The sequence below is a fragment of the Momordica charantia genome (assembly GCF_013281855.1).
Source record: "Momordica charantia cultivar OHB3-1 chromosome 11 unlocalized genomic scaffold, Mcharantia_2.0 BLBB01000011.1, whole genome shotgun sequence".
Lineage (NCBI taxonomy): Eukaryota > Viridiplantae > Streptophyta > Magnoliopsida > Cucurbitales > Cucurbitaceae > Momordica > Momordica charantia.
Window position 1 is genome coordinate 1,832,614 of NW_028275159.1, and position 26,610 is coordinate 1,859,223.

Here is a 26,610-nt window from a genome sequence, read left to right on the forward strand (position 1 = left end):
ATACCCCACATCATTAAAGAAAATGTGGCAATGTGAAACTCAGTATACGAAGCTAAATTTCAATTACCAGAGATACCGAATAAACTTAAACAAGGACTAATTTGCAAAATGGGTGAAGAATTTGGACTGAAAATGAAATTTAATTTAACCTCGTCAACATTATACCAAGTTCAATGCTTTGAAAATTATAACTAAAGAGTGGACGATATCAAGTTGTGTGTCAATCAGTTCATAAAACTTGAAACTTGAAACAGTATTTCCAGACAAGCATGTGACCTGTTCTAACAAGAAGAAACGACATTCGCGAAGCTGTCCAATTTTACTCCAAATTTTAGACCAAAAAAGAGAGAGAGAACAAAGCCAAGAACAAGAAAGAAAGAAAAAAAAAATGCAGAAACGCTATTTTAAGGAAGCCAAATGATTAAGATGTCCTTTTAAGGTATACCATTAATCAATCAAATTTGTGATCCCCTTTCCCCCCTAACTCCCTTTCTCTGCTCTCTTTTGGGGGATTCCAACATTCTAACTTGACTATCATTAAATCTCCTCAATCTAATGATACATCTGACTAAAAAATTGACGAATTTTCAAGCTCTTTGGCTGTATGAATTTTCGAGGACTGCAACCCCTGGTCCATATATCAAACGGCAGCGGTCGTTAAATGAACCGACCAGTTTTGAGACGACCTCCTTAAAGAACAATGACGCCACCTAAAAAAGAATGCCATATATGATATCATAATGCTTGGCTGTAACAGAACATTTGGTGACAAAACCACTGTAATATAATACGGAACAAGTCTAAATCCAAGGTAAACATAGATCCATATATACTGAATTTATTTGATAAAAAATGGAAGTTCACAAAAGAAAAACAATAAACAGAACCACATGATCAGTTAGTAGTACTAAATTTTGTTAAAACTAAAGCAGCCACTGGTTCCAATTGAGGTAAGATTTCCCAATAACACTGATCAAATCTTATGCTTTCAAGCGCATTACAGGTTAGATAAATTGCCAGTTTACATGTTTTAGACCTAACCGGGATTTCACTTGAAAGTTTATGTCCAAACAATTTCAGTCATTATAGACGGAACCAGCCTTGAGGAACCTAATCCTACCACGGGTAAGCCACAAAGCAAAGAAGGCTCCATTGTTAGTATTATTATTTATTTTTAAAGTGAAAAGTTAGACTCATAACTTGACTTCTATTGGAATCAGTTGCATTCCTACGAATGCCCATGCTATACTTGAGATTTGAATTTAGAAGAATGCTGGGCGAGAGAAATCTCTACCTGTCGATAAAGTGGTGACTGGAACTTAAAATCTACTAAAAAGTAAAGGTTGCAAGTCCCTGGAACTGGTCCCGGATTGAACTCCCAGATATTTATCAAGTGGTCAAAAAGAGAGCTTTGAGATACTGTAGTCTGCAAGTGGAAAAAGTAATCAAGACAATCAGTGTAATGCCTATTAAACTTCAATAGTTTAGCAATCAAAGGGTAAAAATGTCAATGTTGATAACTTAAATTCATGAAAACATCTACAAATATTTGAATATGACCAGATATTTAAGCCACAAACCATCATTTTCAGTAAAGATATTAGTATTTTAGAGTCCAATAAGAGTACAAGTATAAGAATAGAAAGTAATGAGAACTAAGAAATGACATCAGGTTAATTAATTAATTCTTTTTCTAAAATGTCTGTATAATTACATCATTTAATAATTAGAAAAAAATCTTTCGAGTGGGGTGGAGAAAGAACAAAATTAAAGTGGGAGATGGAGACTCAAGGGTGGAAGGAGTGTGATTGCTCTAATGGTGTGAGTAAAGGCACAAAAAACAATCTTATTTATAACCAAACCTGTAAAAAAAAATATACAAGTTCCAATAAAATCGAATTTACAAGACTACAAACTGTGCCTCAAGACTAACTGCTGCCTGCCCAAATTGAATAACTGCTCGGGGTACACTTATGGACCTTACATAGAGAATTTGGAAAAGAGATCAGGGGAGAGGGAGAGAGCGAGAGAGAGTTAAAAAGAAAATAAAGAGAGAAAGCGGGAGGGGGGTGGGGGGAGACAACAAGATTAAATAACAGACCTCAATGTTGGAGTGTGCTTGCTCTAATGTTGTGATTGAGGGCATTAAGAACAGACTTACTTATACCCCAACCTCTAAAATTCTATACATTTTTTCTCATCATTAAAGACTATCAACCAAGTTCCAAAGTCCAATTTACAAGACTAACTACTACCCCTCAAGACTATAGACTGCTGCCTGAAGTGCCTACTTAAAAGCTTCAAAGACAATACTGCACAATTCTGACAGTAACTAGAAAAGATAGCCTATGATAAAACTGGCGTCATACTGTTAATATAGCAGTGACTGACAGTAAAAAATTGTCCAAAAGGTTGGTGTTAGAAAGCACGCATGGCTCATTTTTTCTAACCGAAGTCCATATGCACTTAGAGCTTTGGTGCTTCCAGTTACGATGGTAACACCTGATACATACTGAGTAATGAATAGATTGTGAAATGAATCAGCACATCACCAGCCTCACTTCCACATGTTTAGTTCCTCTAAATAATACCGTAATATGGAAAAAAATTCTACGCCACCTAATATCTCCAAATATTCTTGGACCTATTAAGCATCCATCACAGTCATGTGTACGCTCAATGTAACACAACACAAACACACCCTCAAGTCCTTGGTTCTGACTTCTGATACGTATCTACCATGTTAATAGCACCACTAGCTAGCTAAATGAGTTAACAATTCGATATTAGAAAATTATCAAATCTTATGGATAAGTTTATTACCTTTATAGACTTTGGTCTGTGTATCTCTACATGTGAAGTGTAACTCTCAACAAGAAATTTAAAGCCAATCTCCAGTTCAGCATCAAACGATCCATTGGGATAGTTTTTGAGGATCTCTGACCGCTGGCACCAAGGAACAAAATCATGATACAAATCTACCGCTGCAACTACATCAAATAACTGCTCTGGAGAATACCTAGTAAGAAATAAAAAGGTGGAATTAGCTCAGAATCTACCATTAACAAATGTAAAACTGTAAAAGGAAAATTACATAATGATTTGATTTGATGTGCCAATATCAAATGTAAAAGGAAGCTAAATCAAATGACTTTGCCTCCTCAAATGCTGCAAATTCTAATTGCAAAAGAAAATAAAAGCCCTTATCAATATCAACAAAACTAATTCAATCCCCTAAACACTGCAAGGACCACGATAAGATAAACCCAATATCCCATAATAATGTTTCCTCCACAGCTAGCTCTTATACTAATTAAACTAAAATGCAGAAAACCGCATGCTATAGATGTGCAAAAGAAAATTGATTTCTTTACCCCATTACGCGCCTCTCCTCATAAACTTTGGATAGAACGCCGCCCTCTTCCCCGTCTCCACAACCAAGAAATCGCCTCAATTGTACAGCACCACTATCACGGAAACTCCCCGAAAGAATCTTATGATCCTGATCGAACAATCTATGAATCGATGAGGTCCCAGCTCCGGGAATACACCTTAAATGTCGAACGTTTCGATATTTCCACAGCTCGTCGTTGCACCTTGTATATTTGATCACATGCCCGATAGCACCTCTACGCGAAATTAAGGACTTAACGAACTTCGAGGTTGACAAAAACGGCGGCATTGCTGTCCCTTATGGTAAAAAACCTGAAGTTCTCTCGAGAGCTCCGATTAAAGCTCTCCCCTCCGTAGAAAGGAAGTCTGAAATAACATACAAATCGAAACGAGAAAAACTCAGAACCTAGGGATTGAATGCAACAAACCTAAAATACTCCTCGACAATCGCGAAAATATTTGGCGGTAAAACGCGAATCTAAATTACGAACAAACCTTCCCTTCGCCGATAATAAATCTGAGCGGAAGATCCAAATGTTCTAATTATATACAGTGGAAGGCAGATTTCTACCATTCCAAATCTTTGCCGGTCCCTTTTGTACCGATGGAGATGAAGATTGCGGATCTGACCCGACCCGTTCCGAATCCGTCTACGATTTGGACTCCGTGTAACTGCCCACGTGATTGATTAGGACGTTGACCAGCACCCCGAGGATTATTTGACCCCAAAAATGCCACGTGGACTTTGACCATACGCTTTTTAAAAGGATTTGTGCATTTAAAATAAAATTGTTTTCTTGGGACCAAAGCCTGAAGCATATTTTTTTGGTCCACAAAGGACAAAAATCATAACCCAATTTTAGTTGTTTTTCTTGTTTTCCCTTTTTGGGAGTAGGCAAACTCAAAATACCTTTATTGGGATTGCTCGCCACAAATCAATCCCACGAGAAGAAAAAAACAACCTTCAATTCTGTTGGTGTAAAATGAGTTTGGATCCCTCGATTGCATTTTTGTAGTACAGCATATGAGAATAGAGATTCAAATTTACGATCTTTAAGATCGAAAATAAGTGTTTAACTAATGCTCAATTTGACATGTTAACTTATCTTTGAAACTAATTTAGTTTTATAAATATAAAAAAGATTTAGCCACTTTTCAATGATTTGATTTTACCAAAAAAAACAAAAAAAAGTTTCAACTTTCGAAATATTTTTTATTTTGATATTGTCTCAATTATGGCGAAAAATCACTCACAACTCACCTTTGAATTTTCTGAGTGTGTTACTTAACATTTTTCAAAAATGAACATTGGTTCATGCCCTTTCACGTCGACCACAAAAATATTGAAACAAACTCTGAAAAGTCCAAACCCTGTGAAGGAGAAAGGGCCAATCGCAGGCATCAGAGAAAATCTGGGTACCTTCATTTAATGGACAATGCAAAAGAAACGAAATGATATGTATAAAAAGTCTAGTTCAATTGACAAAAAGATCATTGATATGATTAAAAATTTAGTTCAAACAAAAAACTTCTGAATGATTAGAGAGAAATTTGGAAATTTCCTATTTCATTTTGCTCTCTTATGTTCATCTTGAAAAAGAGAGGAAAAAAAGAAACTTAAATCAAATGTTGCATAACCTTGTTGTACCAAAAAATATATACATATGCTGAATGACAATACCATACACATCTACCCACTCAAAACCATAATTGCTGATTTACGTACTAAACAACTGCAGACACCATATGGTATTAGGACTTGCATTAACAGACAAACCAAGAACATCAGAATGAGCTTTCTAGACTTCAGCAACAATCTCTAATCATCTATGTCCTTTCCCGAGTTGGAAAAGTAGTCGACAAGTCTTTTGTCTCGTCTCGGCGATACTCTTGGATCTAGCTATTTTCTGGATGTGATATAACTCTTGTTAAACATCATCTCCTTCATGGGACTTAAGGAACAACCTAAAAGAAATCAGTGATTATCATTTTGGAGCAAGAAATGACGGCTATGTTGATATCATTTGAATTACCTGGTCATTGCTCAAAGCATTGGTTTCTGGAGTGTTGACTCTTTTGGCAATGCAACCGTTGTTTCCCTTTTCAACTTCTCTGTCTTCATCAACAAAGTTCTGATCTGACACTTCTGCAACATATAAAGTTATTTTTCCAGATTAAAAACAAAATTCTTGATCTCCATCTAAAATTCAGTTTCAAAGCAGATTACAATAAAAACCAGTTTCATTTCAGTTATATCATTTGTCTCAACTCATAACTTTCGGGATTCCAACCTAATCACTAACAAGCAAACTCAAATACATAATAAAGGAGAGGCACAAATTTATCAAACAAATATTGGTAATTTATAACGTCAAAGGCCCAAAGATCTACCTCTGTTGCTGCTGATATATTGCTGAGACAAATGAGAGTCACAAGCACGCATTGGTCCTGAATTATTAGTTGATCCAAAGGGAAACGAAGAATTCCTTTCTCCTGAACTGATGGCTTGACTTTTGCACGCAACATTTTTCTGTTTGCGAGCAGCTCTAAAGTGATGTATCCAAGGATTGCGCGAGAGAGCTTGTAAATCATTCAATACACTCGGCCGAGATTCAGTTGGTTCAAAATTGATGTTCTTCCAGCTGCCTCGTCGAAGAACCTTAAACTGTGTCGATGAAAGCAACAAAAGAACGAAAAGAAATTTACAAGGCATGATCAGAAAAGAGTTAAAACTCATCAAGAAAGAGAAATCTGCACTGAACCTGGCCGAAATGTGAATGGATATTAGAGGCGGACTGGGTTTGGCCGTGCAATTTTGTACGCGAAGAATTTTCCTTGCCGACGGATCCAACTGAATGCGCGGAATCAAACATTTGGCTGACAAATGATGCCTCCATGGATTCAAGGAACCGATGGTGCTTCTCATCGGTCCAATCAGAAGGTACAGACTCCGTCATCTGAGTGCCCTAAAACCGAAACTGCATTATCAGCAATTCCCGCGCAAGTTCATGGTCTCTCTTAATAAATAATGGAAAAATGCTACTATTAGTCAACTTAATGATAAATCACAGTATTGAACAATCACACCTCGTACTGAATTTCTAGGATAATTGGCTACAGATCCGAACCCGTTATACAGACCGACCAATTCCATCGACGACGGGCGAGATCGATCCAAACAGAGCCGAAGAGAACATGAATTAAAAAAGTCCTCTAGTCTCGAGATTTAAGAGTGAGACCAGTTCTGTTTTCTTCCTATTATTTAATTGATATATTTAGACTTTGAACGCGAAAATAGAGAAAACAGTACGGTCACAAAGCTCGGAATTGAAGTTTAGAGAACATCACAGACAGAAAACCTAATCCAGAGAACAAAATCGTCTGCGAGTAAGAGAAATTGGAAGTGTGGAGAAGAAAGTAGGGTAAATTGTGAAAGTACCTGGCTAGAAGATTCCATGGGGAGGGGAAACTCGGTTGCGTCGTCCTCGGCTGATTCGAGAGGCAGTGAATCGGTCTGAATTTCTGCGGCTTTGATATTCTCCATATTTGGAGGAAAAAACTCCATTGAAGTTGAAGAGAATTAAGGATTATCTCCAGATTTGCAAATGGCGAGAGAGATATTGAAGAAGGGTGGGGGGCGGTGTTGGGGACAAAAGAACCTTCACAGTTGTCATGGCTTTACACGTGGCGATGGGCCTACATTTGCCACGTCAACAAAGTGTTAAATAACGCTGAGGAATCGGCCAGATATTATCTGATCCATCTGAAATATCTTCTGCCTCTTTATCCGGAATTCGGTGGCGGCGCACTTTAACTGTCAACGACCGCAGCCGCTGCCTTTTACTACTTGGCGCCTTTTATTTCCCTAGAAGTTCCCAATTTCTATGCCGGTATCTGTCATATACATGTGTAACTTAATACTATTCTTAAAATTAAAACTAAAATATGTCAATTTCATATATTCTTAAATTTAAATCTTACCGAGCCCCTATCCAGACTAAATTAGGATAAAATCTGACATGTCACGTGAACCTCTGGTGATAGATCGAAAGATTTATCTTGTAGTATGTAGACAAAGTTACATTTATCGATTTCACTTACATTCCGACCTAAGTTTCAGATGAAGAAAGGAACCCTGACTAAGGCACCTGATCGACCTACGACATTATTGACTATGATCTCACAACTATAATTGCTTATCTGAACGGTAGTAACTACATCGTGTCTCGCCCTCTATCCATAAAAAGGGCATCACTGTTACAATTTATGTATGCAATTCTATGTGAGTTTCAAAGTTGAACTTGAACTAACTTAAGTTTCAAAGTATCTGTTTTCTTTTTACAGTCTTCTTTTGCACTACTCGTTCTTTCGTATCTCGTCCAAGTAAATACGCAACCAACCTTTAGTCGCTCGACATAATTCAGTATCAACATTGATGAACTTAAAAAGAAAAAAAAAGATATCGATAATTTGGTTAAATTTTATAATTGTCTCTATATTGTTCTTTACCCATTGAAAAACTTTTTTTTTTTTAATTCAGTCTTAAACTTTAGGAGGGTGAGGTGACACAAAACAGATTAATTAATTACCACGTTATATAAAACAAATATTTACTTGACATGTATTGGATATGATGGTAGCAGAGATAAATTATGAAATTTGAAAAAAATTATAGAGATTAAATTGAAACTTTAAAATCATAAAAAAATGTCTTACCGTTAAAATTAAATTAAGTCTGTACTATAAGCATCTAATGTTTTTTTCCTTACTATGTGGGAGTGGAATTATAACTTATAATAGATGTATAATCTTAATAGATTCGTAACGGTTAAAGTTGATTTAACCAAAAAGTAACAAAGTTATAAAAACAATCCTCTTCGAAAGAATTGTAACAAACATAACTAGAAGTTAGAATTTTCCAAATTATTTAAGGGTTCTAAAAGTCATAGTTACATTGAATGGTTGTCTAATAAAATATTTTTAAAAATTAAATCAATTAATTATCCTAAAATTACGTAATATTAAAATATATTGTTTTTATAGTGCTATAAGGGATTATCAATTGGGCTTACGAGCGCTTTGAGGGAGGGCCCAATATTAGGGATTTAAGGCCCAAAATGAGAACTTGGGTTATGTGTTGAGGCCCATATTTTGCCTCCAATATCCAACTAGAAGGGCTTGGCTTTGACTAGCAACCCCGCCAGGCCAGAGGATGCGGATTGAAGAGAAATCCGGTAGAATCTCCAAATCCATGAGATTGATGATAATGTGAGTGACCGTTAACAGTTCTTGCTCCGATTTTTTTCAGAGAAAATTGGGAGAAAAACCATGCTCGGAAATCGCAGGCTACCATCTGATTCTCAATAGCTGCAAATTTAAGCTCCTTGTTTCAATTGACAAGGGCATGGCCATGGCGTCTGTTTCGAAGCCACCGCCATTTCCGCCCTTTCACTCCCTAAATCCAAGCTTTCTCAACTCTTCACCAGTGATCTTATGTTTTCCTATGCACCCAATGACGTCGCTTCACCCCTCCATACGTGCCCTAAAGACTGGGCCGGAAGGCAGTAGAATTCGAAGCCACGAAGAATATAGCTCGGATTTGCTGCGGAAGCCGGTTGTTCCACCGGCGAAGGACTTCGCCAGAATATCGGAGGATGACGAGGGCAGCGAGGAGAGTGGTACTGACGGCGAAGAGGAAGAGGATTGGGTTGATTGGGAGGACAAGATTTTGGAGGATACCGTTCCTCTAGTTGGCTTTGTTAGGATGGTTCTTCACTCTGGAAAGTAAGCATTTATTTGTGTTTCGGCTTTGTAAGTGAATTTGAGCGTGTTCCAGGTCAAATTGAACTTATGCGACTTTGTTATCATGTGATTTTTAAGCTTGTTTTAGCTCAAATAGAAATCGTGTTACTCGAACATGAACGCATTTGAGTTCTATGAGATTGAAATGTGGAATTTTAAAGGAACTTTCTTCGATTTCCATGACAACCAAGAACAATAATTAATGGTCTTATCAATTAATCTCTTTATAAGATGTGTAATTTTAGGATAATGAAGAAAGAGTCCTTGATTTGAAAATCAAATCAATTTTTTCTAATTTGACTATAACGTCGATGCAATGGAAGATTTTAAATCTTTAATAATTGAAGGAAAATGGGGTTTTGTTTGCGATATGATCTGAATGAAAGGGGGTTTTGTTTGATGAGTTCCAGTTGTAATCATCTCAGCATATGCCCTTAAAGACAATTTTAAACATGATTTGCGAGGTATTTTGACTGTATGCTTTGATCATGTAAATGTATTACCCAAATGCTCATTGTTTATAATTCATATAATCAAAGACAGTCAGACTTTTATCTTATCAATGAATAAGATTTCAAGTCCAACTATATGGAACACCTATTATCCGAGAGAAGATGTGGTCACTATCTTGAATTTGTTAGCATGATTAGATATAGTTCAATCTCCATGTGCTCATCATCTCTGATCAAACACGTGCAGATATGGAAGTGGAGATAGATTAAGCCTGGAGCACGAGAAAACGATTCTTGACAGGTTGCTTCCATACCATCCTGAATGTGAGAAGAAGATTGGATGTGGAATTGATTATATCACGGTGTTTTTCTCTCCCCATTTGTTTGCACACTACATACCATGTGTTTTTAGCTTATTCGAAGAATTTAAGTTTACATTAAATTCAAGGTTAAATCATGAACTTTTAATTTTGTATTTAGAATTGAAAGTTTAGGAACCAAGCTTGTAATGTAACCTAAATTAAATAAGTATTTAGATACTCTAGCCTCTTTTCTAATTCCTCAGATGAAAAATGATTCTACCTCTCTTATCCTGAGAAATTAAGGGAAAAGAAGACCTGCTTATGGACAGTGTCATTTTCTTTGTTCAACCATTTTCTTTGTAATTATTTTGAGTCATTTGATGCATACCCATCTCTTTGTCAACTGAAATTATCATAACATTTATGCATTGGTGTCATTGTGGTCGGCAGATTGGATATCATCCTGATTTTGAAAGCTCAAGATGTTTATTCATAGTCAGAAAAGATGGAGAGTTAGTCGATTTCTCATATTGGAAGTGCATTAAGGGTCTGATCAGAAAGAACTATCCCCTCCATGCTGAAAGCTTCATTCTTAGGCATTTTCGGCGACGTAGACGCAATTACCGTGGGTAGCACATGCAAGGATTTGTTAATCATACTATGCATCATTCAATTTCCGGAATTCTTTGAATATCGATGCTTGAAATTGACCTACCACCCTTGTGTGGTTTTGTTGTTTAATGATTTGAAATGCGTGAATCAAGATGGATATAGGGGGAATGTAGACTCTTGCTTGAGGAAGGTGCTAGTGAAATTCAATTTTGTAAATCTTATCAGTTACTACTCGTTTTACTTGATCCAATTTCTGCTTAATCTCCAGTGGCTGCAACTGATGATTGATGAACTCTTCACTTCCTAGTAATTCCTGCCCCTAAACTCGCTCTCTTTATAGTATCAGGAGTATAAGCTCTAAATCCTTTAACCCTATAATATTGTGTAGTTTATTTGGTGTTTGGTTTATGGAGTATGCACCAAAATAGTTGCAATTTTTGGGAAATCTTAGAATAACTGAATCTTTTACTGCCTGCAAGATAATGGATTAAACAGGTATCTGCTTGCTCTCCTCGACCACGGCTTACGTGAAATGGTATGCTGCAACCACTTTGCTCGACTTGGAACTTGAGTTCCTTTTACATCCTATGGCGACATTCTGCAGCTTTAGCGTTTGTCTAAACTCTCTGTTTTGATTCTTCTAGTCTTGGCATCTTACTGTTCAGAGCCACTTACGTGTGTGTAATTCATAGCCATTATTATTATTATTATTATTATTATTATTATTATTATTATGGAGCTATTGAATTTTCTTACATCAGTGAACGGTAAGTTAATGCTGATTTAGGAACAATAGTAGGTTTTTTTATTTTGGAACTATTGGATTTTCTCATAGCACAGAGCAGTGAAACTCATTTGTAGTTCTCATTCCCTCTTTGTAATTGTTTCTATTTCTTATTTTTAAGAAACATTTTTAAAATTGTGCGTAAATTTTGAAACAACTCCTTATCAATTCTTTTTCAAAAGATAGATAAAAGCATTATTTTATCATTTTTTATAATATACATGATAAATATTAAAAGTAAATATCATGTAATTTTTAAATATTTAATTTGAAAAATTAATTTTCATATAAAATCGTATTCTTGTTTCTTCGGAGAGTTACTAAATGCAGTTTTATTTTATTTTTTATTGAAAAGAAGAAAGTAAGAAATAGTATATAAAAATATCGCCAATCAAAAGAAAATTTGTTAAACTACGTTAGATAATTTGAAAGAAATGATAGAATTAGTGTTTTGAAAAAAGAGTTTTTAGGTATGATTAATTTTTCAAATTCAACATCCAAAGAAATGATAGAATTAGTGTTTTGAAAAAAGAGTTTTTAGGTATGATTAATTTTTCAAATTCAACATCCAAAATGAATTTAAAGTGATTTTAAAATTTTCTAAAATCAATTTTTTTTGTCAAACATGATAAATATTCAATGAAAGGAGAATTATTTTAACAATAACAAAAGCAATTTTGGACATATCAAAATTACTCCCAATCACAGCTTTAATACTAAACCGTTGTCCATTTTACATCGGATAAAACTCGAAATAAAGAAAAAACAGAACCTGGAAGTATTCTGAACAATAGTTTTGTTTGAAGTGCACAATAACCTTTACTTTTACAAATAATCTAGGTACTGTATTCCAAAATATACGCAAAAAATTATTAAATAAGGGTACATGATATGAAATTTTCCTCAATACTAGGAACTCTCTCGTTTAAAATTTAGCGTGTTGATCAGCTGCAGGGACTCAGATTCAGAACAAATTTTAATTTCCTTCATACCCACTTGAAAGCTTCACACCACTTCTGAAAATTCTGTATAACATTATCCAGAGCTGCAATTAAAATGCCAGGGAATTGTATGCCTGTTACAACATTTCCGAAGAGTCTATTTTACAGGCGATCCTCAATGGACATACAGAAACAAATGCACTAGAAGAAAGTGAAACAGTTTAGCAGAACATTCAAACTTGTATTAAATCAAGCAGGTGGGGTATCTTGGAGACGAGCGACGACAATCCTGAAGAATTGGGTATCTTGCTACCCATGGCCATGACATCAAATCAATATTTCAATACTGGAGAAACTGGCAAGAGAAGAAATCATCTCATCACATTTGTGTTCCCCAGCAGCAGGCACTGCAATAATAATTTTAATTTTAAGATCCTGAAAATTCTTAGCAAGGATAGCCGGGAGTGCATTCAATGTCTTTCCAGGATATCATCTTCCTACGATCCCTTCCTCTAAATGACCTGGAACGTAGGCTACCGCTGACAGGTTTGCATAATCCAACATCAATGACAGAACTACTCTTTCTCCTTTCAGAGAACAGGGGTGCCTCACCGATGCAATAGTTAAATAACATTGCAAGACAACATATTTGATGAGACAATATATAGTTTTCTTCGTCCACGGGCAGCATCTTAAGTATATGAAGATTCACCTAAAGAACAAAAAACAAGATCCACTAAGTGAAAAATTACCAGGTTAAAATACTCAAGCTCTGAAGAGGTCTAATTCAAAGTGCATATGACATTCCGTACACCCACGAGTACGAAAAAAGTACTGGTTAAATATGTGCCTTCAAGAAAAACTGATAAATCCACAGCATAATGAGCTTTTTCCATCATAGACTTTTCGATAATGTTTGTGAATACGAGAACTGTAACAACAATCAGGTGTTTGTGGAGATTTTTTTTTTGAAAAGAAACAGAACATCAGTTCATTAACGTAATAATTTTACAAAAGGCTATTTGGAATTGAAGTTAGAAAATCCTTTCCAGCACAAATATCTCTAAGAGAGTAATTACAGTAACTTTTATCTAACTTGCACCAAGTGGCTGCTGTGAACAAAATAAGGTCAAATGTGTAGTGTGTGTGGAGATATTAAAACGAACTCTGCTGCTTACCTCAGCTTCCATGGCCCGAAGTTCATTATACCAATCAGAGTCACCACTCTGATCACGGTTTTCTTCAGAATTTATCGTGTAAAGATTCAAAGTGAAGAGAGGAGGCCTAAGAGGGTACTCCATGCTTATTTTAATCTGCCATAGTGTTACTTGATCTCAAGATTCAGAAAATCAATCAAGAAATAGTTTTTATCAGTAAATTAAAAAGAAAATGTTACCTTAGCCTGCAATTTAAGATTTTTTGCGGGGGAACCAGCATTCCTGGTCATAACAAGGCAATATTCCTTGGACCCATAATCGATCCATGTATTTTTTGTCATGTTGGAAGGAATAGAAGCTACATCATCTGCGGCAGGCTCGGGCTGCACGGGCTCATCCTGATCATAATCAACATCTAGCATCAACTCATACTCTTCATCATGTTTATTGAAACTTTGCATCCTAGAGTAATTGGTTTGAGGTGTAATGCTTTTGGAAATTAGAGTCAACTGTTTGGAATGCTCAAGATTGGATGTTTTTAAGGGAGTAAGTTGAGGCTTATTTAAGATAGATGTAGCTGAAACTAGAGCGGGAAGTTCCCCATCTTCCCTAGCACCATCGATCTCTTCTCTTGAAATGCCAGATTTTCCAAGCATATCAACATCTACAGTATCCTGAACTTTCTCTTTCTCCATTGTAGTCAAAGATGATGTCTGGCTTGTACGGTGACCCATGAGCGACCAACCTTGCAAACAGCATGAAGGTTTATGTGAAACCCATGGGACGTCAGCACATGTCAGAACTGGCCATTTGAGTTTTTCAAGTGAATCGAGCTGTTCCCTGTCAGTCAATAGAAAAGTTCCAATTTCTCAACAGAAACCACAAACCATAGTTAGCTGAAATAGTGATCCCTCCACCAAAGGAAAAAGATTCAGTTATACAAAATGCTGTAGGAGTAAAAGTAAACATGGCATATATGGTTTTCTTGACAAAACACAATGTTAATCACACAATCATAGTGCATGAAATTGCAAGTGAACAGCACAACAACAAATGACTGATTTGATCACTAAGATACAAATCCATCTCTTATTATTTCTTCAAAGTCATTGGTAATCTAAAACTTTGCATACAAATCAATGACTCACACAAGAGCCAGCTGAGCCTTTTTCCGAGAGCGTAATCTTTGCACAACTGTCTTTATGCGGTTTTGCTGACGATACATTGAGAGGCCTGATATAATATCACTTTTAACAGTTTCACCACTGGCAGCTTCTTGGCCACTCACCAATGGTGGCAACTCTGGCAAAAAATCAATTCCAGCCAAATGTTGGGCCCACTTATACGGTCGAGAGGTCCTCTTATCACTAAATGACGCAAGAGTTTCACCAACAACAAGCTTGGCTGACTGCATCAATTAAAAGGAATGCACCATCATTGGATTTCCCACCCTTTTGGTTGAAGAGGTGAGTTGGGGGTGGGGTAGCAGAACAATAAAAATATAAAGGGCAAATAATAAATTCACACCTGGTGGGGCAGCTCAAGGCCAGTGTCATCAGGGAACAGGTTGCATAAGATGTTATTCTCAGGTCCTTCATGAGATCCTTCGATCCCAACACAAATAATATTCAACTTTAACAAGCATTCAAACTTCAGAGAAAGCAATTTCATTGACTTGGGTTCACAAGTTTCATCATCATATATGTGAAGGATGATCTTTAGCGGATGAACTTGATATATCCCTGCATGCTCAATGCTCACCTTTCCTGGAATCTTCTTTGGCCGTTTTCTCCTCCTTTGGCCATCATCATCTTCATCGGGAGCATCATCCTCCAACTTGGAGTTCTCGGCATTGGTTGATGTACCTGAAATATTTGCAATGATAATCCTTATTTAAAAAAAAGAATGAGTAAAGAATTATAGGAGGATGGTGTGCTTAATATAGACTATACAGTCCAAAGAAAGTGGTATCCAGTTATCTCAAATTTCCTTTCGTAGGAAAATAAATATGATCTGGGACTGGGATTTAGTTTCATTTGATGAAATCAATTAATAATCAACTCAATTCATTCGAATAGGCTATATAGTACGTAACAATGAAAAAATAATTAAAAGAGAAGAAAGTTTATCAATAGCATATGCATCCCATTGAACTCTCGGACATTAAAATAATTTTTTTACAGTGCATACATAATCATATATGAGATATAATTATTCAACTAATGGTTGTAGAACAAATAAACACCTACGAACCAGTTTCCTTATTTGCTTGATGGCGTGCAAAAGTTTGGGCATCTTTGACACTTCCTACTATCTCCAAATCAATATGTTCACCAAAAGCTTCCTTTTGTGCCAAGAATTGCGAGTAGATCACATAAAGAGGAGGTGGAAGTAGCTCTGCTAGTTGGTGTTGCTTTAATTTCTTTGTTTGCAATATTCCCAACTGATTCTGTACAGGCAAGGATGCCTTTTTCAAGGACTTGAGGTGTGAGGGAAGACTTGACAAGAATTTCTTTCTATTGGCAATGACTTCTGAAAGGCTTTTCTTATGTTGTTCCAGTTCCTCTCGACGTTTGCAAAGTTCTTTGCGCTGATAAGATGATGGATATTAATACACTAAATAGCAACAGTGGAAAAACAAACATTTTCACTAGGAAAAAAAAATCAACTATGTATATGCACGAGGCTGAGGATGGAGAATTGGAACTTCCAAACATAAACCAAAAACATACATAGCTGATGGAATACCATCATTCATTCATCCATCATCTAAATGGGGAGTAGTAAGCTCCTGTATGAGATAACTTTGAAGTCATAATGTTAAGGAACTTTCCATTGTAAAATGTTGTAGGATGTCTTTTAGTGTTAGTCAAATGACACACGAGCTAGCCTGATCACCCACAATTATTGAAAATAATAATCAAGCCGATGGAGCGGTCTACAATTCTTTTAGAACCACATAAGCGATCGAAAGGAAGGCAATTCCTCCTCAAAGTTCTGAAAATAATATGGAGCTATTGCTTACACGCTTCCTGGCTGAGTTATCGGTATCTCTAATTACCATATGCAGTCTGCATTCTTGCTAATTAACTCAATGAGACAATTAAAAACAAGAAATCGAGGCCACCTGGTAAAGCTCATAGTCAAGCCTCTGCAACATCAGATTGTGCGCGCTGTCTTTTGACCTAATGGAGTTCTTGATGTCTTCTGGCGCATCCCGGAAAAACTCATCCTCAGACACGAGTTCAATATCAGGATACTTCGATTTGAAGTCTTTGCAGGCCTTTATAGCTTTGACATAGTGACTTTTTTCGTACATCAAGTTGTTGAGTTGCAGAGTGGTGAAGTCAACAGGAGCTTTTGCACGCTCTGTTTCAGCTTTCACTCGGTCCTCTTCCAGCAAAATAGAGCGGTTCGCCTGTGAGCGAACATTATGCCACAACAGTTATTACAGCGGCTGCAATTTGAAAACGCAAACGAAAGAGAAACACAAGAAAAACTACCATCCCGAATCAACGATTCTTGGAAATAGTCTAAAACCCTAGAAGAGAGAGCAAATGGAGATAAGAACCTGGCGAAGGGTTACGAAGTGAAGGAACATCTGGGTAACAAGTTCCCTGAGCTGAGTTTTGGACTCGCCATGCTTCTTGATGGAGAGCATCTTGGTCACAATCTCCTCCACGGAACTTTTACTCTCTCGCAGCGTTTCGTAAGGAGAAATTTTCCCGGTATTGCTCTCCGACGGCGGGGGCTCGGTTTCGTCTTCTATAAGCATTCCCTCCTCTATCTCCTCGTCCATCACTGGAAGTTGTTCCCCGCCTGATTCAATCACCCGCTAGGCGCTGGTCTGAGCTTTGCTATGCTAAAGCCGAATTGTAGCAGCACAGTCATAAAACGGCGTGTTTATCGACCTAGCATCGACGGGACGATCGGCTGCCGGTCGGGGCGGATTACTATGATTGGGTAAAAAAATGAAACAACCTTCAAAAATAAAAATAACAGTAATAAAATTACAACAAATACCCGAACTTCGCTCTTTGTTTCATAAACAAAAAATACCTTGCGTTCGTTGTTCACTTTTCAAAAACGTTTTAAAAATTAAAATACTCTCGAACACACATTTGAATAAAAAAGTTGATCAGGCATAATCCATAAATAATATATAAATTTATCTGAAATGATTATTGCAACAAATTTGATATTTAATCACGATAAAAGAATCAATTGATTGAAATGGTGAGGAATCGTACAAAGTTAAATTTTAAATTTATTGTTGTACCAATTAGTTGTTTAAAACAAGTTAATTGTCTCGATAATTTTCATTCAAAATATTGATAGATATGTCCTCAAATGATAGCTTTTAAACATTTATGAATCATCGAGAGTAATGTTGAAAATTTATAAATGATATGTGTGTTATCGAGAAAATCAACCTAATTAAATATCATGACAATTACACAACCTACAGTGGTTTAATGAATCAAGCATAATTTTCCAAATAAACAGTTTAGTTTTAATTATAATAAGTATATTCGATTAACATTATTATTTTAATATTAACACTTAGTGATAATTGACATATACTTCGGCCTAATAAAATTAGGAGACACAGAGAAAGAACTAAAATTTAAAAGTTTTTCTTTTAATTTATGTTTTTTAAGAAATATAATTTAACAACTTTTATAATTTTAGGAAGGATAAGTTATTTATCAAAAAGAAAAAGAAAGGATGTGTCATTTGTCCAAAAGAAAAAAAAGAAAGGATGTGTTATTTTCCAAAATACAAATCATTCGCAACGCCAAATCTGTCGCTTAAAAAATGGCGCATAGTTAATGGCGGTAGAGAGAGTGCTGCCGTAGAGCTGATCGTAGTTCTTGTTTGGAGTCCCGATTTTCTCCGAAACAATGGGATTTGACAACGGAGAATCGGAAGACGAAGTCGGAGCCCCTGCTATTAGGGCTCTCGGGCCTCTCTTCAAGTTGACCGAAGTATTTCTATGGTGACCTTTCTTACCTCAGTGCCTACAGTTACCGGAAGATTAGGGGAATTTAAATTACAAGAAAACAACTCATTATACTTTCACCGTTCCACTTTTCTTCTTCTTCTTCACTTAGTTTATCTTGTATTAATGAAAAAAATCAATGGCTGCGTTTCAGGGATGACGAAACAGAAGCAGCCAGACGAGCGGAGCGCAGTGTGAGTATTTAATTCACTGTTTCGAATTACGGCATTGAGTTAATTAGTTGAGTTCTCTCTGCTCCCTGCTTACTCTGCAGTCTACTAATTTCTTCGTTTATTATAATAAGTTAGCTCCTGATGCCGATGATACCCATAACGAAGATTTAGGTGAAAAAGTTTGTTCTACAATCAGTGGTAAGTGCTGTCAAGCTCTCTGTTTCCTCAGTTTTGTTGTTATTTTAAGTTATGAGGTATATGTTGCAAACTTGATGCTCTCCCACTATTTCTGTGGCATAATCATGCATGTTAATTGGTGCTAAAATGTCACTGGCCAGGTATTAGCTTATTACCGGAGGATACAGAACTTACTCAACAGATGAATGCTTTGGGGCTTCCTCTTTCGTTCCACACCAACAAAGAGGTACTTCGATATACTATTTATGTGTAGTTCTTAGGTTAAATTACAACTTCGGTCTTCTAATTTCATGTTGACACTCCTATATTCCATAAGTTTATATTTTAATTAATTAGTTTCAACGGTCTCTATCTAGTATCTTTACTGAATGTTAAGAAACTGTTAACAAAATCAATGTGTCAGTACACATCAATGTTGCGTCATTATATTTAAGTATCACATTAGGTTCTCATTATATTTATCATGACTCATATAATGAATTGAATTATATGGACAAAAATGAGATCTTGAAAAGTCTAAGAACGAAATTGACTAGCACAAAGATTGGAGGGATAATTCAATCCATTACGCAAATAGCTATTCCACATAAATTTTTTTTTTGCTGTTTTTTTGGCCATATCCTTTCAGTGGCTATTAGAAATTATCTTACAATAACTATTGTAGCTCTACCATATATTTTGTTTAATTTCTTATAGAACAATCACAAGTATTGAGATAAATGCTGCATATCTATTGTATTGCCCGTATTAGGCATTTTTTTTTTCACTCGTCATAGCTGCTAGCAGATTGACTTGCAAATGATATGGAAATATGATTTTTCTGGGAGAAGGATGACCAAATGGATTGCTATGTTTTCTTGCATTACTATAACCTTCCGTGGAAAATAATTTTCTCTGCTTTTATCGATAGTTCTGAAGCTGCAATGTTTTGCCATGTTGCAGAAGAGAAATGGAATCACCACTGGTAAAAGAAGAGCTACCATCAAACATTCTAGGATCCAACAAGGACTTTTAGACAAAGAAATGGAGTTTCCCAGAGTGAGCAGCGGAGAGGAGATTGTAGCTAACCTTAATTTCAACGATGATGCAATAGGTTCTCTATGTTGCGCATCTATGGTGGACCAAAGTGAAGCGTCTGATTGTCATGTCTTCCTTGATGGAGATATTTTACCTAATTCAACTGGACTTATCAGTAGTACCGTTGAAGAACAATCTCACAATCTTATGATTGATAGTTTGTTGAATAATGGGGAAGACCATGAATCAAGTCCAGGCAATGCTGTGTTGGGGAATCATTCAATAGTTACATCGAGTTCAATAAGTTTAGATAAAGTTCATTCTCCAAAAAGGTATATGATAGGTATTGATGTCAGCCATAGCGAGGCGCTTGAACCACCTATGGAGTTAGAAGGTTCTTCCATGACTCTACAAGATACTGAAGTGCAGAAGATCAACATTGATAGTGGCATTGGACTGCCATTAGTAGCCGAATCATCTCTCCTTCATATGGAAGCAGGCTATGATGAAAATGACCATGTTGTTGGATGTATTCATGAATTTGGAGAATGGATGGTGTATTGGGATTCTTTTTATATGAGAAATTACTTCTATAATATAAAGTCACATGAATCAACTTGGAACCCTCCTGCAGGGTTGGAACATTTTGCACTTTCTGATGCCGATTGCACAGCAAATGAGTCAATTGCTGAAGTTGCTGAAATGGATGTAGTGGAAGATGTAAAATCACAAGATATTTGTAGTGTGCTTGGTGAGACACTTTCGGAGGGCTCTAGTATTTTAATTGAGAGCCCCGAAACTAGTGGATTCATCAATACTTCAACCAACAGTCACAAGCATTCTGATGATCCTCATGATTGCCAGACCAGTTGCAGAAATACCAGGAAAGATATTGGATGCAGGTTCTTGTCTATTATTTCTATTTCCCATATTCTGTTACCTATATGAATACTCTTTTTGGAGGGGAATATTGATTACTTATCGTGGTTTCAGTTGTGAAGGTCATGTCAAGCAACTATGTCGTGAGCACTGCAGCAATGATTTCCAGCTCACTTTTGCAAATGGAGCTCTTGAACAAAAAACCTTCAGCCTTGGCAAACCTAGTAACATCGACTCACCAGAGATAGATATTGTTACTAGAGATGATTACGATGATGATGAAGGCACAATGAGTATATATACTAGCAGGTAGCATTTAGAATCTGAATTGTGATTGGTGTCTATTAGTCTCTTGATCTCACCACGAATAACTCTTATGTTTGGGCTCCCTTGCTATGTTTTCAGTGTTTCTCATATGATTCAGCAGGCAGATCAAAGGGACAGTGGCATGGATTTTGGAAATGGACGTACCATATGTACACTGGGCGCTGAGAAAAATCTTGCTGGAATAAGTAGGAAAAAGAAAATGAAAAGGATACGCAGGCGTAGGCAATTATCCGAGAGAAATGAAGGTTCTTTTCTTCTGCCTCCACTATGTCTGCAAAATACTTAGTTTTATCATCAATAGAAATTTTATTTACGTTCCATTCCATAAAGTTTAATCAATTAGATATTTTTCTTTTTCTCTTGATAACTGGGGGTCGGAGCTTTGCTCCCTAGGGGCACCCGCACCCGTCTCAAAGTCGAGACATCAACGGTTTTTGGTATTAAGCTCATGTGAAGGTTCGAACTTGAGACCTCTAAGCAAGATGACCAGATTCCAGAAGACCCCAAACTCTTGTCAATTGGACTGTCTCTTGGGGCTTGGAGGCATTAATTAGATCTTTTTGCCAGCCCAAGGGGGAATATAGAAAGATTTTGGCAGAAGTAAATGGACAGATCAATTTGTTGGGTCGCTTAATGATTAGAATATGATATGTTCCCCTTTGTTTCCACTTGTATTTCAAAATAGTTTTGATCTGATTTTTGTTGTCCGATATATTGGTTTTGACTCACAAATTGATTTCATCATCCTGAAGATTATAAGAGCTTGACATCCCAGTTAAAAGTTCAGACTATCTCTTAATGTATGGGACCTTGGTTACTGTGCCATATCTAGTCACTTTCAGTTCTATGATATGCAGATAGGAAGAGGAGATTAGAGTTCGGGCTAACCATAAACATCAAGAATTTGAACTAGAAGTATGAATTTTTGTCTAAGTAACTTGATGTTGATCAATTTGAAAGGAAGTGAATAAATTCATGGGTAAATGCTGTGTTTTTCCCTCCTCTTTGGACAAGTCTTCTTTAGACGTAGTACTTCTGCAATAACATTCTTTTCTCCCTAAAGACTAATTTTCTTCTGCAGAATTTCAATCTCTAGCAATTACTGAAGAGTATCCCACAAGTATTGCTAAATATTGGTGTCAGAGGTATCAACTATTCTCCAGATTTGATGATGGTGTAAAAATGGACGAAGAAGGATGGTTTTCTGTAACTCCAGAGCCTATTGCTCAGCATCATGCATTACGTTGTGGTTGCAATCTGATAGTTGATTCTTTCACTGGGGTTGGTGGAAATGCCATCCAGTTTTCCCAGAGGTGATGTTCGGTTAATTTCTTCTTTCATTTTTTTAAGTTTATGGGGATAGTTGACACTTGCATGTATGTCATACGCTCGGATAATTGTTTAGGATTTTGAATAGTTTATTTGTCCATGTGTACCAGTGGTTGATAAACAAGTAGATCTGATCAGATTTATGTGCTATTCTTTTTTACAACTTTTAGAAGATATTTAATTGAATATTCCTGACTCAACATCTATGTTTAATTAACCTGTTGATGATATTACAGGGCCAAACATGTTATCGCAATTGATATTGATCCAAGAAAGATTAGATATGCACATCACAATGCTTCCATCTATGGTGTTGAAGATCAAATAGATTTCATAAAGGGGGACTTCTTCCGTTTAGCCCCAAGTCTCAAGGTATTGAGTTTTTCCATCTTTCTTTCTTTTTAAATAATTAAAAAAAAATCTACATTTTCTTTTTTTCTTTTTAGAAAAATTTCATAATTATTCTAATACTGAGAAATGAATGTTTGTTTTAGAAAGCCAATTTCTCGAGATGTGTAATGAAAGCTACCAAGTCAATTTTAAAAATCTCTGTTATTTCAAAATTTTAAGTTTTCCCTGTGATAACTAAAAACCTGCATTGTCAATGTTTGTTATTTTAGACAGTGAAAGTATCACCTGCAGGATCACTGTTCAGAGAAGGAATTATCATGAGAATGTTCATTGTGTCTGCGTGAGTGTTTTGAATGTTATCGTAAGAATATCGTTTTTTTTACTAGTAACATAATGGATGCAATGATTTGTTGGCATCGTGTATTCCAATTTTTCTGAACACAATTCCTGTATATTGTTGCAGAGTCTTTTAAACTGCGGCTTTCTTCTTGCCTATTCTAGAAAAAGTTTATTTGATTTTTTGCAGCTTGGTTTTTATTTACCTTTCAATGCTATACTTCCATCTCTCGTTAATTATATTAAAATGTTGATCTCTCCATGCTGCAGGCCGACGTTATATTCTTATCACCTCCTTGGGGAGGTCCTGATTATACCAAAGTAGATACTTATGACCTTAAGACCATGCTTAAACCACATGATGGGTAAGATTTCTGACTTTTATAGCTGAAGTTCAATTCAGCATTGCTCCAATATTGTTTTTATCATCATCTGAGCATTGCTTTTGCCTGTACCTGTGCAGGTATTTTCTCTTCAACATTGCTAAGAAAATTGCTCCCTTTGTTGTCATGTTTCTTCCAAGGAATGTTAACGTTGACCAACTAGCAGAGCTGTCTCTTTCTTCAGATCCTCCATGGTCACTTGAGGTAAGAATACACTTTTTTGTGCTCAACATCTGTTTCTTGTAAACTGGTTGCAGGCTTAAGAATTGACATCAATAGATCGTAGATGTCGAAAAGCTGGTATGGTGCTTTTTATGGAATATCAAGAACAGGAAGGGTAGTAGTATTGGTATACCATAATGAATATCTAGGTTTCTCTTTCCATTGTGCAATATATAATCTGCAGTTAGTGCAGTTCCTACTACAAGTTAAAATTGAGTTTTGCATGGTAAAGGAATGCTCGAGTCTCTAACTCTTCTTTCTCCTATACATGCAAGCATGCAAGCTCCTAATCACTCTTGAATGTGCTCACTCACGTCTGCACTCCTCTCGTAACCTGTAGAAGGTTCACTATTTTTTTTTTCTTGATGTCACTGGTCCTACTTCTGATAAATAATCCATTACACCTTGAATTCATTTTTTAACACAGTCCTACCAAAAAATTATTTCCCGATGTAACATTGTACCATATTCACTTATTTAGATTCTAAAATTATTTTTAATTCTGTTCGCAGGTCGAGAAAAACTTTTTAAATGGCAAGTTGAAGGCAATAACTGCTTACTTTAGCAATGGATCTACGAACGAACCCAATGGCATCTAATAGTACCATATTCTCTTTTTAAGAGATCCTCCAGCAATTGTGGTGGATAGAAGGTACAGCGCGAAGCAGGTTGTTCTAGCTTATAGTTTTACTTCACTGTTACCCTTTATTTTCTCTTGTACGTTCATATAAGGCTACAAGCAACTATTTTAAGTTGTCGTTTTTGCTGACACATGATAGGTTCTTAAATTATCGGCTTGGCAAAACAATTTGGACAACATGGAGAGGAGGAATAGTTCCCTGTACACTAAACTCAGCCCCTTATAATTGGTGAGACCTCTCTTACATGTCAAGAAAATGATCTACAGCTAGATAGGGAAAGCGTTTAACCTTTGTGGATACTATTTACTAAATTACTGGACCCATTAAGGGGGAAAAGAAAAGAAGGAAAAGCACTGGGACTGCTAATTTACTGACAGTATGATGTCACGCATCATTTTGTTGTTTCATCTCTCATCTATAGGACCATTCTTGAAATTGGGTTTTCATGTGAAATATCCTTGGACCATTAATCAAATTGAACTATGAATGAGAGATTTTTCGGACTCAATACTGTATTGGACAGGATTCCTTATTGTTACTGAATTTCAATACTAGATAATTTGCATTCCATTCTGAATCTTTGACTGAGAAGAATCAAAATTAGATTATCGTTGAAGTTGAAAAAGTTGAAAAAGTTGAAAATTTCAGTCTCAAGAAGTTTGGTCTAATATAGATGTAATTTTAAATACATTCGAGTCAATACAAAACTTCTTTGTTCCATAATTTTCTCTCTTCAATCATTGGGTTGCAAAGTGCTTACAAATATACTACTACAGTTCAATATTTACTGTTCTTTTCTTTTTCCCTCTTGTGATACTAATTTGGACGTACAGAAGGGGGCACTCCCTCATGGGTCAACTTTTCAATTGGCCCATTGTACGAAGATGGAATCATTATAAGCTACAGTTAGGTAGGGACTGTTGCTACAAAGTTGTTTCCAGTGAAATTGAAAGATATATGATTATGGCTCACATGCAACCGACCATCGGATTAGAACTTGGAAGACGAAGAAGAAATGGTATTCCTGTTTACAGAATGTATACTCAAATGGAGCGTATTCCTATTAATGTATATGCAGACGAAGCGACTGCACAATCAGTTGTTATTTTAACTTGACAAGAGGTTGTTATTTTAACTTGACAAGAGGCTAGAGGTTCAAACTTCTGACTTTTAGGAAAGTAAGTTATGCATCGACTTTTGTTTCAAGTAACAATCATTTGTGTCCATTAGTCTTACTCTTATTAGTCTTTACATGTAATATGAATTAATATTTCTGAAATAGATGTATAAAAAGTTGATGTTATTCTTTCAAAATGTCATAGAAACATCGGGAAGCATTGGATGTGCAAATAAACGTTTGAATATTAAGGAAAAATAGACTTTGGCCGTAGGTTGCGTGCTTAGACGTGTAATTTGTTACAACGTTTGATTTCTCATGCATATAATTTTTCCAACGCTCTTTGTTGTATAAATCAAATTTGGTTTTATTCATATTTTTCTCACTCTACCTCCCGCTACATTTATTTTCTTTCCATGAAACCTCTCTAATTTGTCATTTTACAGTGATACCTTCGTACATGCATGAATACTTGAAATAATTTCTTTAACTTTAGTAATTTTCAAGCTTCTTCTGGATCATTTACTTTCTGTAAATTCAAGATTTTATTGATATTTGGATTAAATAGAATAGACTATAGAGGAGGGGCATGATTTAACATGTTAACTGGGCAGGGCCAGAGCTGGGTTCAAGCCAGATTTGTTTGCATCGGGAAGACGTGACTGATAGTAAGAGACAAACTCGGCCTATTGAGTGTTAGTATGTGGGCCTATCGTTGGTGCAAAGTAAATATCACTTACCCGAGACAAACTCGAAAAATCATAAATAATATTTAAGTGTTTAATGAGTAGAGTATCTTCTAATAACTTAATAAACTTGAAAAATTATGAATAAATCATAAATAATATTTAAGTGTTTAAAAAGTAGAGTATCTCTTAATATGAATAATATTTAGGTACTGGTCGATTGGTAGATATCTCTTGCTATCTACTATTAAAAAAAAGATAAGATAGTTAAAAGAGATTAGTGCATAAAGAAATGAAAAAATATTTTTTTAATAAAATAAATAGCTGTCAGTTTTTCAACAGTAAAGACATCTACCAAACGAACATAGTTCAACGATAATTTTAATATATATTAAATAGAAAAAAATCTACATCCTACTCCGTTAAACGAAGGAGAGAGAATCGAACTTATATCGAACGGTTCGAGGAACTCCACCTTCACGGCACGCAATTTGGCGCGTCCTGGC

The 26,610-nt window shown here is 36.0% G+C and overlaps 5 protein-coding genes across 14 annotated transcripts; 2 read left to right on the top strand and 3 right to left on the bottom strand.

Moving 5' to 3' along the window:
• Window positions 1-380: 380 nt before the first annotated feature.
• On the bottom strand, window positions 381-4,043 carry LOC111012856 (Polyketide cyclase / dehydrase and lipid transport protein). Its single transcript, XM_022287151.2, has 5 exons — window positions 3,889-4,043; window positions 3,375-3,759; window positions 2,824-3,019; window positions 1,295-1,426; window positions 381-710 (listed from the first exon to the last, which is right to left on the bottom strand). Exons 2-5 carry the CDS (start codon window positions 3,680-3,682, stop codon window positions 588-590), a joined length of 759 nt encoding a protein of 252 aa, XP_022142843.1. The 5' UTR covers window positions 3,683-3,759; window positions 3,889-4,043; the 3' UTR covers window positions 381-587.
• A 900-nt stretch (window positions 4,044-4,943) lies between these two features.
• COR27 (cold regulated protein 27) lies at window positions 4,944-7,153 on the bottom strand. Of its 5 annotated transcripts, XM_022286081.2 has the most exons (6): window positions 6,833-6,971; window positions 6,481-6,648; window positions 6,156-6,359; window positions 5,785-6,058; window positions 5,427-5,539; window positions 4,944-5,345 (listed from the first exon to the last, which is right to left on the bottom strand). In XM_022286081.2, the coding sequence occupies exons 3-6, from the start codon at window positions 6,348-6,350 to the stop codon at window positions 5,322-5,324; spliced, it is 606 nt and encodes a 201-aa protein (XP_022141773.1). In that variant the 5' UTR covers window positions 6,351-6,359; window positions 6,481-6,648; window positions 6,833-6,971; the 3' UTR covers window positions 4,944-5,321. The 5 variants fall into 5 exon arrangements, with proteins under 5 accessions (XP_022141773.1, XP_022141546.1, XP_022141458.1 ...); XM_022285854.2 differs by lacking the exon at window positions 6,481-6,648 and having other exon boundaries at window positions 6,156-6,350; window positions 6,833-7,153; XM_022285766.2 differs by lacking the exon at window positions 6,481-6,648 and having other exon boundaries at window positions 6,833-7,133.
• Window positions 7,154-8,583: 1,430 nt separating this feature from the next.
• Window positions 8,584-10,822, top strand: LOC111005680 (DCL-like protein). 2 transcript variants are annotated; one of them, XM_088119305.1, is made up of 3 exons: window positions 8,584-9,177; window positions 9,895-9,971; window positions 10,400-10,541. In XM_088119305.1, exons 1-3 carry the CDS (start codon window positions 8,798-8,800, stop codon window positions 10,414-10,416), a joined length of 474 nt encoding a protein of 157 aa, XP_087975431.1. In that variant the 5' UTR covers window positions 8,584-8,797; the 3' UTR covers window positions 10,417-10,541. The 2 variants fall into 2 exon arrangements, with proteins under 2 accessions (XP_087975431.1, XP_022133006.1); XM_022277314.2 differs by having other exon boundaries at window positions 8,586-9,177; window positions 9,895-10,009; window positions 10,400-10,822.
• A 1,486-nt stretch (window positions 10,823-12,308) lies between these two features.
• Window positions 12,309-17,436, bottom strand: THO5 (THO complex, subunit 5). The gene is made up of 8 exons (XM_022276588.2): window positions 17,015-17,436; window positions 16,571-16,861; window positions 15,697-16,033; window positions 14,971-15,308; window positions 14,592-14,851; window positions 13,683-14,283; window positions 13,465-13,599; window positions 12,309-12,998 (listed from the first exon to the last, which is right to left on the bottom strand). The coding sequence occupies exons 1-8, from the start codon at window positions 17,240-17,242 to the stop codon at window positions 12,732-12,734; spliced, it is 2,457 nt and encodes an 818-aa protein (XP_022132280.1). The 5' UTR covers window positions 17,243-17,436; the 3' UTR covers window positions 12,309-12,731.
• An 810-nt stretch (window positions 17,437-18,246) lies between these two features.
• LOC111009535 (S-adenosyl-L-methionine-dependent methyltransferases superfamily protein) lies at window positions 18,247-25,604 on the top strand. Of its 5 annotated transcripts, none has more exons than XM_022282658.2 (14): window positions 18,248-18,442; window positions 18,600-18,639; window positions 18,750-18,816; window positions 18,957-19,042; window positions 19,759-20,735; window positions 20,827-21,021; window positions 21,118-21,284; window positions 22,121-22,352; window positions 22,605-22,740; window positions 23,326-23,420; window positions 23,579-23,642; window positions 24,173-24,328; window positions 24,440-24,529; window positions 25,135-25,604. In XM_022282658.2, the coding sequence occupies exons 1-12, from the start codon at window positions 18,348-18,350 to the stop codon at window positions 24,257-24,259; spliced, it is 2,241 nt and encodes a 746-aa protein (XP_022138350.1). In that variant the 5' UTR covers window positions 18,248-18,347; the 3' UTR covers window positions 24,260-24,328; window positions 24,440-24,529; window positions 25,135-25,604. The 5 variants fall into 5 exon arrangements, with proteins under 5 accessions (XP_022138366.1, XP_022138358.1, XP_022138350.1 ...); XM_022282632.2 differs by having other exon boundaries at window positions 18,249-18,442; window positions 23,519-23,642; XM_022282649.2 differs by having other exon boundaries at window positions 18,249-18,442; window positions 23,519-23,642; window positions 24,173-24,312.
• Window positions 25,605-26,610: the final 1,006 nt, after the last annotated feature.

Bases quoted from the DNA above. Each gene is read 5' to 3' on its own strand.
- LOC111012856 (XM_022287151.2), bottom strand. From the start codon at position 3,682: ATGCCGCCGTTTTTGTCAACCTCGAAGTTCGTTAAGTCCTTAATTTCG. The intron at 3,020-3,374 runs GTAAAGAAATCA...ATTTCTTACTAG, and splicing joins GAGGAGAGGCGCGTAATGGG to GTATTCTCCAGAGCAGTTAT. The intron at 1,427-2,823 runs GTAATAAACTTA...TTCCACTTGCAG, and splicing joins ACAGACCAAAGTCTATAAAG to ACTACAGTATCTCAAAGCTC.
- COR27 (XM_022285766.2), bottom strand. From the start codon at position 6,958: ATGGAGTTTTTTCCTCCAAATATGGAGAATATCAAAGCCGCAGAAATT. The intron at 6,360-6,832 runs GTACTTTCACAA...TTTCGGTTTTAG, and splicing joins CCATGGAATCTTCTAGCCAG to GGCACTCAGATGACGGAGTC. The intron at 5,540-5,784 runs GTAGATCTTTGG...TATATGTTGCAG, and splicing joins ATATATCAGCAGCAACAGAG to AAGTGTCAGATCAGAACTTT.
- LOC111005680 (XM_022277314.2), top strand. From the start codon at position 8,798: ATGGCCATGGCGTCTGTTTCGAAGCCACCGCCATTTCCGCCCTTTCAC. The intron at 9,178-9,894 runs GTAAGCATTTAT...AAACACGTGCAG, and splicing joins ATGGTTCTTCACTCTGGAAA to ATATGGAAGTGGAGATAGAT. The intron at 10,010-10,399 runs GTGTTTTTCTCT...TGTGGTCGGCAG, and splicing joins GTGGAATTGATTATATCACG to ATTGGATATCATCCTGATTT.
- THO5 (XM_022276588.2), bottom strand. From the start codon at position 17,242: ATGGACGAGGAGATAGAGGAGGGAATGCTTATAGAAGACGAAACCGAG. The intron at 14,852-14,970 runs GTGTGAATTTAT...TAATTGATGCAG, and splicing joins GCCTTGAGCTGCCCCACCAG to TCAGCCAAGCTTGTTGTTGG. The intron at 12,999-13,464 runs GTAAGCAGCAGA...TTTGTTCTTTAG, and splicing joins TTCGGGCCATGGAAGCTGAG to GTGAATCTTCATATACTTAA.
- LOC111009535 (XM_022282632.2), top strand. From the start codon at position 18,348: ATGGGATTTGACAACGGAGAATCGGAAGACGAAGTCGGAGCCCCTGCT. The intron at 18,817-18,956 runs GTAAGTGCTGTC...GTCACTGGCCAG, and splicing joins AGTTTGTTCTACAATCAGTG to GTATTAGCTTATTACCGGAG. The intron at 22,741-23,325 runs GTATTGAGTTTT...TCCATGCTGCAG, and splicing joins GTTTAGCCCCAAGTCTCAAG to GCCGACGTTATATTCTTATC.